Source organism: Electrona antarctica, assembly GCF_951216825.1.
Source record: "Electrona antarctica genome assembly, chromosome: 6".
Classification (NCBI taxonomy): Eukaryota; Metazoa; Chordata; class Actinopteri; order Myctophiformes; family Myctophidae; genus Electrona; species Electrona antarctica.
The window spans coordinates 55,874,142-55,886,230 of record NC_136811.1 but is presented as its reverse complement, the minus strand read 5'-3'; the positions used below and the strand labels follow the sequence as shown (position 1 = coordinate 55,886,230).

At 51.4% G+C, this 12,089-nt stretch overlaps 1 protein-coding gene across 1 annotated transcript in view; it reads left to right on the top strand.

Moving 5' to 3' along the window:
* LOC306925746 (uncharacterized protein) overlaps positions 1-11,545 on the top strand; it is an 89,702-nt gene extending 78,157 nt beyond the window's left edge. The window contains exons 14-17 of the mRNA XM_079504784.1: positions 1,385-1,495; positions 9,879-10,234; positions 10,390-10,577; positions 11,325-11,545. Of these exons, the coding sequence (XP_079360910.1) occupies positions 1,385-1,495; positions 9,879-10,234; positions 10,390-10,577; positions 11,325-11,397 (728 nt within the window). The 3' untranslated portion in view covers positions 11,398-11,545. The remainder of the gene's footprint in view (positions 1-1,384; positions 1,496-9,878; positions 10,235-10,389; positions 10,578-11,324) is intronic.
* Positions 11,546-12,089: the final 544 nt, after the last annotated feature.

The window sequence follows — 12,089 nt, the reverse complement described above, 5'->3', positions numbered from 1 at the left end:
CAAAACCACTAACTCTGCATTCCAACGGTTTCACTTCCTACGCTCCTCTGTTCCAAAGCCTGTGTGCGTGTGTGTGCGTGCGAGCGTGTGCGTGCGTGCACGTGTGTGTGTGTGTGTGCGTGCGTGCGTGCGTGCAGGGACGCTTTTATGGTAGTGCGAATGGTGCCGGCGCACAGGGCCTCGCGCATGCGAGGCCTCGCGCTAGGCAGTGTTTTTTTTTTTTTTTTTAAGAAACAATAAACGCATCGCAGCCCCGTTCCGTCGCAGTTGATTTTTCACCTATTTAAGCCTAAACTGCGGTCGGTTTGGAGCCGCCGCCCATGTATCTGAAAACATTATAGCCACGCAGGGGCACGGTGTCACAGTCGCTAGTGGTCTGTCTCTCACAATGAACGGACTCCACGCGGATGTAGCTAACATGACATCCCATAGCCTGCAGGGATGCGACGCTCTGATTGGTTCAGAAACACACAGGTTCCCGTTTCAGACTGAAACTCCAAAATAAAATGCTATACTCTTTAGATCCCTGTCTCTCTGCATCTGATGCATTACCATGTGTTGTTCTTCACTGTCTCTGCATCTGATGCATTACCATGTGTTGTTCTTCACTGTCTCTCCGCATCTGATGCATTACCATGTGTTGTTCGTCACTGTCTCTCTGCATCTGATGCATTACCATGTGTTGTTCTTCACTGTCTCTCTGCATCTGATGCATTACCATGTGTTGTTCTTCACTGTCTCTCTGCATCTGATGCATTACCATGTGTTGTTCTTCACTGTCTCTCCGCATCTGATGCATTACCATGTGTTGTTCTTCACTGTCTCTCTGCATCTGATGCATTACCATGTGTTGTTCTTCACTGTCTCTCCGCATCTGATGCATTACCATGTGTTGTTCTTCACTGTCTCTCCGCATCTGATGCATTACCGTGTGTTGTTCTTCACTGTCTCTCTGCATCTGATGCATTACCGTGTGTTGTTCTTCACTGTCTCTCTGCATCTGATGCATTACCATGTGTTGTTCTTCACTGTCTCTCTGCATCTGATGCATTACCATGTGCTGTTCCTCACTGTCTCTCTGCATCTGATGCATTACCATGTGCTGTTCCTCACTGTCTCTGCATCTGATGCATTACCGTGTGTTGTTCCTCACTGTCTCTCTGCATCTGATGCATTACCGTGTGTTGTTCTTGCTTTACTGTGAATCACTCTGGAAGAGCGGTCTGCTAAATGCCTATACGTGTGTGTGTGTGTGTGTGTGTGTGTGTGTGTGTGTGTGTGTGTGTGTGTGTGTGTGTGTGTGTGTGTGTGTGTGTGTCGTGTGTCGTGTGTCGTGTGTCGTGTGTGTGTGTGTGTGCGCGTGCGCGTGCGCGCGTGTCCCCAGCTGGCTGTCAGAGTTTCCAGGGGAAGGGTCTCCCGTCCTGCCCCCCCCACTCAGAGCTCATCTCCTACCCTCTGGAGCGAGGAGGGGTCCATGACAGCCCCCCTCTGAATGGTGAGCACACGCACACACACACACACACACACACACACACACACACACACACACACACACACACTGGCGCGAGGGGTCCATGACAGCCTTCCTAGCCCCCCTCTGAATGGTGAGCACGCACGCACGCACGCGCGTGCGCACAAACACACATACACTGTATACACATAAACACGCGCACACACACACACACACACACACACACACACACACACCCTCTCAATGGTAAGAATGCACAAACAAGCCAGCCTTATCTCTCAGAACACACTCTGGCTACAGCAGTACAAGATAACACTCTCTGGCTACAGCAATACAAGAGAACACTCTCTGGCTACAGCAATACAAGAGAACACTCTCTGGCTACAGCAATACAAGAGAACACTCTCTGGCTACAGCAATACAAGAGAACACTCTCTGGCTACAGCAGTACAAGATAACACTCTCTGGCTACAGCAATACAAGAGAACACTCTCTGGCTACAGCAATACAAGAGAACACTCTCTGGCTACAGCAATACAAGAGAACACGCTCTGGCTACAGCAATACAAGAGAACACGCTCTGGCTACAGCAATACAAGAGAACACTCTCTGGCTACAGCAATACAAGAGAACACACTCTGGCTACAGCAATACAAGAGAACACTCTCTGGCTACAGCAATACAAGAGAACACTCTCTGGCTACAGCAATACAAGAACACACTCTGGCTACAGCAATACAAGAGAACACACTCTGGCTACAGCAATACAAGAACACACTCTGGCTACAGCAATACAAGAGAACACTCTCTGGCTACAGCAATACAAGAGAACACTCTCTGGCTACAGCAATACAAGATAACACACACTGGCTACAGCAATACAAGAGAACACACTCTGGCTACAGCAATACAAGAGAACACTCTGGCTACAGCAATACAAGAGAACACACTCTGGCTACAGCAATACAAGAGAACACACTCTGGCTACAGCAATACAAGAGAACACTCTGGCTACAGCAATACAAGAGAACACACTCTGGCTACAGCAATACAAGAGAACACTCTCTGGCTACAGCAATACAAGAGAACACACTCTGGCTACAGCAATACAAGAACACACTCTGGCTACAGCAATACAAGAGAACACTCTCTGGCTACAGCAATACAAGAGAACACTCTCTGGCTACAGCAATACAAGAGAACACTCTCTGGCTACAGCAATACAAGAACACACTCTGGCTACAGCAATACAAGAACACTCTGGCTACAGCAATACAAGAACACTCTGGCTACAGCAATACAAGAACACACTCTGGCTACAGCAATACAAGAACACTCTGGCTACAGCAATACAAGAGAACACACTCTGGCTACAGCAATACAAGAACACTCTGGCTACAGCAATACAAGAGAACACACTCTGGCTACAGCAATACAAGAGAACACACTCTGGCTACAGCAATACAAGAACACACTCTGGCTACAGCAATACAAGAGAACACTCTCTGGCTACAGCAATACAAGAGAACACACTGGCTACAGCAATACAAGAACACTCTGGCTACAGCAATACAAGAGAACACACTCTGGCTACAGCAATACAAGAGAACACACTCTGGCTACAGCAATACAAGAACACACTCTGGCTACAGCAATACAAGAGAACACTCTCTGGCTACAGCAATACAAGAGAACACTCTCTGGCTACAGCAATACAAGAGAACACACTCTGGCTACAGCAATACAAGAGAACACACTCTGGCTACAGCAATACAAGAGAACACACTCTGGCTACAGCAATACAAGAGAACACACTCTGGCTACAGCAATACAAGAACACACTCTGGCTACAGCAATACAAGAGAACACACTCTGGCTACAGCAATACAAGAGAACACTCTCTGGCTACAGCAATACAAGATAACAAACTCTAGCTACAGCAATACAAGAGAACACACTCTGGCTACAGCAATACAAGAGAACACACTCTGGCTACAGCAATACAAGAGAACACTCTCTGGCTACAGCAATACAAGAGAACACTCTGGCTACAGCAATACAAGAGAACACACTCTGGCTACAGCAATACAAGAGAACACACTCTGGCTACAGCAATACAAGAACACACTCTGGCTACAGCAATACAAGAGAACACACTCTGGCTACAGCAATACAAGAGAACACACTCTGGCTACAGCAATACAAGAGAACACACTCTGGCTACAGCAATACAAGAACACTCTCTGGCTACAGCAATACAAGAGAACACACTCTGGCTACAGCAATACAAGAGAACACTCTCTGGCTACAGCAATACAAGAGCACACACTCTGGCTACAGCAATACAAGAGAACACTCTCTGGCTACAGCAATACAAGAGAACACTCTCTGGCTACAGCAATACAAGAGAACACACTCTGGCTACAGCAATACAAGAGAACACACTCTGGCTACAGCAATACAAGAGAACACTCTCTGGCTACAGCAATACAAGAACACACTCTGGCTACAGCAGTACAAGAGAACACTCTCTGGCTACAGCAATACAAGAGAACACACTCTGGCTACAGCAATACAAGAGAACACACTCTGGCTACAGCAATACAAGAGAACACTCTCTGGCTACAGCAATACAAGAACACACTCTGGCTACAGCAATACAAGAGAACACTCTCTGGCTACAGAAATACAAGAGAACACACTCTGGCTACAGCAATACAAGAGAACACACTCTGGCTACAGCAATACAAGAGAACACTCTCTGGCTACAGCAATACAAGAGAACACACTCTGGCTACAGCAATACAAGATAACACACTCTGGCTACAGCAATACAAGAACACACTCTGGCTACAGCAATACAAGAACACACTCTGGCTACAGCAATACAAGAGAACACTCTCTGGCTACAGCAGTACAAGAGAACACACTCTGGCTACAGCAATACAAGAGAACACTCTCTGGCTACAGCAATACAAGAGAACACTCTCTGGCTACAGCAATACAAGAGAACACACTCTGGCTACAGCAATACAAGAGAACACACTCTGGCTACAGCAATACAAGATAACACACTCTGGCTACAGCAATACAAGAACACACTCTGGCTACAGCAATACAAGAACACACTCTGGCTACAGCAATACAAGAGAACACTCTCTGGCTACAGCAGTACAAGAACACACTCTGGCTACAGCAATACAAGAGAACACACTCTGGCTACAGCAATACAAGAGAACAGAATATTCTGTAGTTTTGGGTCTGAGAGGCTAAACCTCGTGGTGGTCCGACCTCCTGGCTCAAAGGCTGAATTCATAATAACGGACCTTGATATGAAAAAGGTTGAAAACCACTTTCTATGAACCTTTTAGCTTTTTAGATTCATCTTCGTTTAATTTGCCCAACCCACTCGGGTACCGTAACCGGCCTGGACAGCCTCTCTCTCTCTCTCTCTCTCTCTCTCTCTCTCTCTCTCCCCCCCCCCCCCACCCCCCCCCCCCCCCTCTCTCTCCCCCTCTCTCTCTCCCCGTGGGTCGTCCATTCTCCGGCCCCCTCGCTCGCCCAGTCGCCCGGGCGACCCACTGTAAACATTCCATTCTCCGCTCCGCGGAGCGTCTCCGAAAGAAAGACGGCCTTTAATTGGAGGCCCAGAGGGAGGGAGGGGGGGGGGGACTGAGACTGAGAGGTCCAGTGGCTATAAGACAATCAGAGCCCCTCACTCACTAAGAGCCTGTCTAATTAAAATAGCTCCCGCTCCGAGGTGCCCTTGGGGCTCACGCACACGCACGCACACACACACGCACGCACGCACGCACATTACACACACACACACACACACACACACACGCACGCACGCACGCACATTACACACGCACACACACACACGTCGAGTGGTCTGGGCCGCACTGACTGGGTCAACTCATGAAGGGACAGAGGACAGAGGACAGAGGACAGAGGACAACATCATGTCCAACTCTGTTACAGTCATGGAAGATTTTACACTCAAAGGACTGTTTCACTGTGGAACAACTCTCTCTCTCTCTCTCTCTCTCTCTCTCTCTCTCTCTCTCTCTCTCTCTCTCTCTCTCTCTCTCTCTCTCTCGCCCCAGCCCGAGTGACTTCCTGTCTAGAGGGGTGGGTGGGTGCAGGCGAAAACACAGTGGTTTGGATTTAAAAAGAAAAAACAAATCACACTCGTGTGACAATTGAGTGGTGTAACTCCGTGTGGGGGTCCCCGGGGGGGTCCCTGGAACGTGACCCCCAGGAACGTGCCCAGGGTGCCAGCCCGGTTCCGGCGAGCCGTCCCGCGTCCGAAACGGTCGAGAAATGACAGAGTTACTGTGTGGGGGAATTAGCATTTAGCAGACACTCTCTCTCTCTCTCTCTCTCTCTCTCTCTCTCTCTCTCTCTGTTTGTAGCACAACAGCGTCACTTTTGCCCGTACTGGTACTCTAAACATAGGGACAGACTTAGGGACAGGTACGCTAATATTGTATTCATAGGCGACCATTTCCAAGGGTGCGCTCGTTTTACCCTGCCAGCTACTACTATTAGTAGCCAAGGAAAGCGCCGCCGCGCGGGCGGAACTTCACCTTCTAATACTAACATAGAACCCCATTCTGCCAGCTGCCTCGCTAGCCTAGTGTACTACTACGCCGCCTTGCAATCCATGGTTCACGTGTTCGCGCCCCGCTGCTGACACTATTTTTACAACCGCAGACTTTTTAATCGTTTTTGGATTAAGGTTGGTGAGGGGTACGTTAATAGTTGTTCGATTAAGGTTAGTGAGGGGTACGTTAATAGTTGTTGGATTAAGGTTGGTGAGGGGTACGTTAATAGTTGTTGGATTAAGGTTGGTGAGGGGTACGTTAATAGTTGTTGGATTAAGGTTGGTGAGGGGTACGTTAATAGTTTTTGGATTAAGGTTGGTGAGGGGTACGTTAATAGTTGTTGGATTAAGGTTAGTGAGGGGTACGTTAATAGTTGTTGGATTAAGGTTGGTGAGGGGTACGTTAATAGTTGTTGGATTAAGGTTAGTGAGGGGTACGTTAATAGTTGTTGGATTAAGGTTGGTGAGGGGTACGTTAATAGTTGTTGGATTAAGGTTGGTGAGGGGTACGTTAATAGTTGTTGGATTAAGGTTAGTGAGGGGTACGTTAATAGTTTTTGGATTAAGGTTGGTGAGGGGTACGTTAATAGTTTTTGGATTAAGGTTGGTGAGGGGTGCGTTGCTCCCCTGCTTGCGGTTATGTTTAGGTTAGGGTTAGAGATAGGGTTAGTACTAGCAGAGATAGGGTTAGTACTAGCAGAGATAGGGTTAGTACTAGCAGGCAAAACCACTCATGTGCGGTCCAAATGAACACAGCACAGCGCTCCCTACCCCACTGACAACCAATCACAAACCGAGTTTTGAAATGGTCGCCTATGAAAACAAATATCGCGAGTCGCGACAGGTACATGGACATAGGGACATTGCTGTTCCTTGGAGTGGTTGCACCACTCAAAAAAAAAACATATTTGTTTTAATGGCAAATGTCGCCCACTACGACCGCACATGCGTAGCTTAGCTAGTAAATGGTAAATAAAAATGGTAAATGGTGCATTTATATAGCGACTTTATCCAAGGCGCTTTACATAGATTGTGCTAGTAGCCAGCTAGTAGCGAGTAGCCACTCAACCAAATCCCCTAGCTGTGGGGACCGCCCAGCACAGCTTTCTGTTTTTGGGGCGCTAAGCCCCTCCTAGTTCCAGCTTTGAGGGTTTGTGTAAACACAAACATTGAAGACAAAAGGGAGGACGCAAATTGTGATAGGCCGGCGCGATTGGTTGGGAGACGTGCCATTGGTTGAGAATGAGATGATGTATGATGATAAGAGCGCCGCTCACTTCACACAGGTGTGACTTTGTCTTTTGCAAACTGCTTATAAAGTATTCAACCGATCAAACAGATCCAGTATAAGTAAAAGACAAGTCATTTTACAGTTGGTTGCATTGAGCTTGTAGATCAGTTGGTTGCATTGAGCTTGTAGATCGGCATCAACGCCCGCCAAAATACATATCGTATCGTATAATTTTAGTCGACTAAATTAACTGTCGATTTAGTCGACTAAAATCTTAAGGTCACTCCACACCATGTAGAAGACTTGTCCAGACTAGTCAAAGACTGTTTAAAACTGTCAGATTGGCATTTTTTTTTATCAGCACAAAAATGGACGGCAAGCGACGGGAGCTTCTCGCCGGGAGTCTCCTGACTGTCTCCTGACGGGAGCTTCTCGTCGGGAGTCTCCTGACTGTCTCCTGACGGGAGCTTCTCGTCGGGAGTCTCCTGACTGTCTCCTGGCGGGAGCTTCTCGTCGAGAGTCTCCTGACTGTCTCCTGACTGTCTCCTGGCGGGAGCTTCTCGTCGAGAGTCTCCTGACTGTCTCCTGACTGTCTCCTGATGGGAGCTTCTCGTCGGGAGTCTCCTGACTGTCTCCTGACGGGAGCTTCTCGTCGGGAGTCTCCTGACTGTCTCCTGACGGGAGCTTCTCGTCGGGAGTCTCCTGACTGTCTCCTGACGGGAGCTTCTCGTCGGGAGTCTCCTGACTGTCTCCTGACGGGAGCTTCTCGTCGGGAGTCTCCTGACTGTCTCCTGACGGGAGCTTCTCGTCGGGAGTCTCCTGACTGTCTCCTGACGGGAGCTTCTCGCCGGGAGTCTCCTGACTGTCTCCTGACGGGTGCTTCTCGTCGGCTCCTGACGGGAGCTTCTCGTCGGGAGTCTCCTGACTGTCTCCTGACGGGAGCTTCTCGTCGGGAGTCTCCTGACTGTCTCCTGACGGGTGCTTCTCGTCGGCTCCTGACGGGAGCTTCTCGTCGGGAGTCTCCTGACTGTCTCCTGACGGGAGCTTCTCGTCGGGAGTCTCCTGACTGTCTCCTGACGGGAGCTTCTCGTCGGGAGTCTCCTGACTGTCTCCTGACTGGAGCTTCTCGTCGGGAGTCTCCTGACTGTCTCCTGACGGGAGCTTCTCGTCGGGAGTCTCCTGACTGTCTCCTGACGGGAGCTTCTCGTCGGGAGTCTCCTGACTGTCTCCTGACGGGAGCTTCTCGTCGGGAGTCTCCTGACTGTCTCCTGACGGGAGCTTCTCGCCGGGAGTCTCCTGACTGTCTCCTGACGGGTGCTTCTCGTCGGCTCCTGACGGGAGCTTCTCGTCGGGAGTCTCCTGACTGTCTCCTGACGGGAGCTTCTCGTCGGGAGTCTCCTGACTGTCTCCTGACGGGAGCTTCTCGTCGGGAGTCTCCTGACTGTCTCCTGACGGGAGCTTCTCGTCGGGAGTCTCCTGACTGTCTCCTGACGGGAGCTTCTCGTCGGGAGTCTCCTGACTGTCTCCTGACGGGAGCTTCTCGTCGGGAGTCTCCTGCCGACGGGAGCTTCTCATCGGGAGTCTCCTGCCTCGTCGGGAGTCTCCTGGCGACGGGAGCTTCTCGTCGGGAGTCTCCTGCCTCGTCGGGAGTCTCCTGCCTCGTCGGGAGTCTCCTGCCTCGTCGGGAGTCTCCTGCCTCGTCGGGAGTCTCCTGCCTCGTCGGGAGTCTCCTGCCTCGTCGGGAGTCTCCTGCCTCGTCGGGAGTCTCCTGCCTCGTCGGGAGTCTCCTGCCTCATCGGGAGTCTCCTGCCTCGTCGGGAGTCTCCTGCCTCGTCGGGAGTCTCCTGCCTCGTCGGGAGTCTCCTGCCTCGTCGGGAGTCTCCTGCCTCGTCGGGAGTCTCCTGGCGACGGGAGCTTCTCGTCGGGAGTCTCCTGGCGACGGGAGCTTCTCGTCGGGAGTCTCCTGCCTCGTCGGGAGTCTCCTGTCGACGGGAGCTTCTCATTGGGAGTCTCCTGCCTCATCGGGAGTCTCCTGCCTCGTCGGGAGTCTCCTGCCTCGTCAGGAGTCTCCTGTCGACGGGAGCTTCTCATTGGGAGTCTCCTGCCTCATCGGGAGTCTCCTGCCTCGTCGGGAGTCTCCTGCCGACGGGAGCTTCTCGTCGGGAGTCTCCTGCCTCGTCCTCATCGGGAGTCTCCTGCCTCATCGGGAGTCTCCTGCCTCGTCCTCATCGGGAGTCTCCTGCCTCATCGGGAGTCTCCTGCCTCGTCGGGAGTCTCCTGCCTCGTCGGGAGTCTCCTGCCTCGTCGGGAGTCTCCTGCCTCGTCGGGAGTCTCCTGCCGACGGGAGCTTCTCGTCGGGAGTCTCCTGCCGACAATCTCGCGACTGGCAACAGCCGACCGTTGGGGCAGTGTGGAGTTGGCTTTATGATATGTAAAACTAGACTAACACTAAAACATTTCAGATGACTGAAATGTGACTATAGGACTAAATGAAAACCATCCTCTCTCTCTCTCTCTCTCTCTCTCTCTCTCTCTCTCTCTCTCTCTCTCTCTCTCTCCCCCCCCAGACTACGCAGAGCCCGACATGGCGTCCGTGGTTTCCATGGCTACAGCAGCAGCGTCAGTGGTGTCGACGTTCCGCCCCGCCCCCCCACCGGGCGAGGAGGGGGAGGAGGAGCAAGAGGAGGAAGGGGGGGGCTACACCACGCCCTTCTTCCCCTTCAGCCACTACGACAGCCCGGGGGCCGTCGGCACCCTTCTGCCGCCGGGCCGCCATGCTGCCGCCGTCCCACCGCCGAGCCTACCCGACTACGCCGAGCCCCTGCCCCCCGAGCCCGAGTACGCCACGCCCTTCAGCGAGCTGCCTGCCGAGCCCCCACCCCAAAAAACTGCCGCAGCGCAAGGGAACACCCACCAGCACCAGGTAAGGCCCGTAGGCCATTATTAAAGAGTGTGTGCCCAAGACGTCTGTGGACGTCAAAAAAAAATGAATGTAAAAAGTGGACACCCTGGGTTTTTTTTTTTAAAAGTGTTGCTTGGGCACATAATGTGTTTTAAATGTTGTCATGGTGTCCACAGGCCCATCACCACCACCAGGGACATCCAGGGGGTGGCGCCAGCGGGATGGCATCGATGCCGGCCCGCCCTCCATCGTACGACTGTCCCGCGCACCGCGCGCTCTCCAACGGATACTGCACGCCGTCCGTGCACAGCCACGCCCCCGGCCACGCCCACAGCCACGCCCACAGCACCCCGTCCAGGCCGAGGTCAGAATAGTTTTGGATTTTTTCAGGAGGACGGGTCGGGTTTGAAACCCCCTTTTGGTGTTTTAAGCATTATGTTATACTTTTGGCTATCGAAAAATAGCAGATCTACAAGCTCGTAGTGCGGCGAGTGCCGCGCTACGAGCTTGTAGATCTGCTATTTTTTTTTTTAATTCATGAGAATGTGGCGCAACGCTTTGAATGTATATTCTTTCACAGTGAACGTTTTTAACTCAAATCTTTGCTTCTGGAGGTGGGGGTCGCTGTCTGGAACAACACATTTTCAGATGTGGGTCCGCAGCCAAATACAGATAATTCTGGGGGTCCTTAGCTTGACATGAAAAGGGTTGAGCACCACTGATATAGAAACATAGGGTTTTTCAGAAAACTGTCAGGATTTAGAAGACTTTTGTAGAATATAGTGTCAGGTCTAAATGAGTTAATAGTTTAGCTTTAGTTCATTTTGATTTGTCTTCTTCTAATTGCATTATGCTTAAATTAATTATGCAATTAAGCATTATGTTATACTTTAGCTATTGACAAATAGCAGATCTACAAGATCTACAAGCTCGTAGCGCGCCACGGTGGCGCGCTACGAGCTTGTAGGTCTGCTATTTTTGAAAAATCGAAGAACGACTGACCTTTTCAGAAAACTGTCAGGATGTAGAAGACATTTTTAGAATCTGATCTCAGGTCAAAATGTTAATTAGTGTTCGCTACTTCGTTAACTGTAATAACCTTCGTCCACAGCCACGCCCACAGCCGCCGCGGTGGCAGCACCCAAGCCCGTCCGCCCAGCGCCATCTACGCCGAGCCCCAGTGACGGACCGGAGCGCCACACCACGCCACGGGACGGGACAGGGAGGAAAAGTCGCCTCCTCCCCCCCACCCGCACGAACACAGCCGGACAAACTAAAGGACTCCCTTGTCTTCAGAGCCAAGGTCGGCCAGCGCTGTGAACTTAGAGCGCCCCCCTGTGGACTGGACGATGGGACACAGAACTGAACTTAGAGCGCCCCCCTGTGGACTGGATGATGGGACACAGAACTGAACTTAGAGCGCCCCCCTGTGGACTGGACGATGGGACACAGAACTGAACTTAGAGCGCCCCCCTGTGGACTGGACGATGGGACACAGAACTGAACTTAGAGCGCCCCCCTGTGGACTGGACGATGGGACACAGAACTGAACTTAGAGCGCCCCCCTGTGGACTGGACGATGAGACACAGAACTGAACTTAGAGCGCCCCCCTGTGGACTGGACGATGGGACACAGAACTGAACTTAGAGCGCCCCCCTGTGGACTGGATGATCGGACACAGAACTGAACTTAGAGCGCCCCCCTGTGGACTGGACGATGGGACACAGAACTGAACTTAGAGCGCCCCCCTGTGGACTGGACAATGGGACACAGAACTGAACTTAGAGCGCCCCCCTGTGGACTGGACGATGGGACACAGAACTGAACTTAGAGCGCCCCCCTGTGGACTGGACGATGGGACACAGAACTGAACTT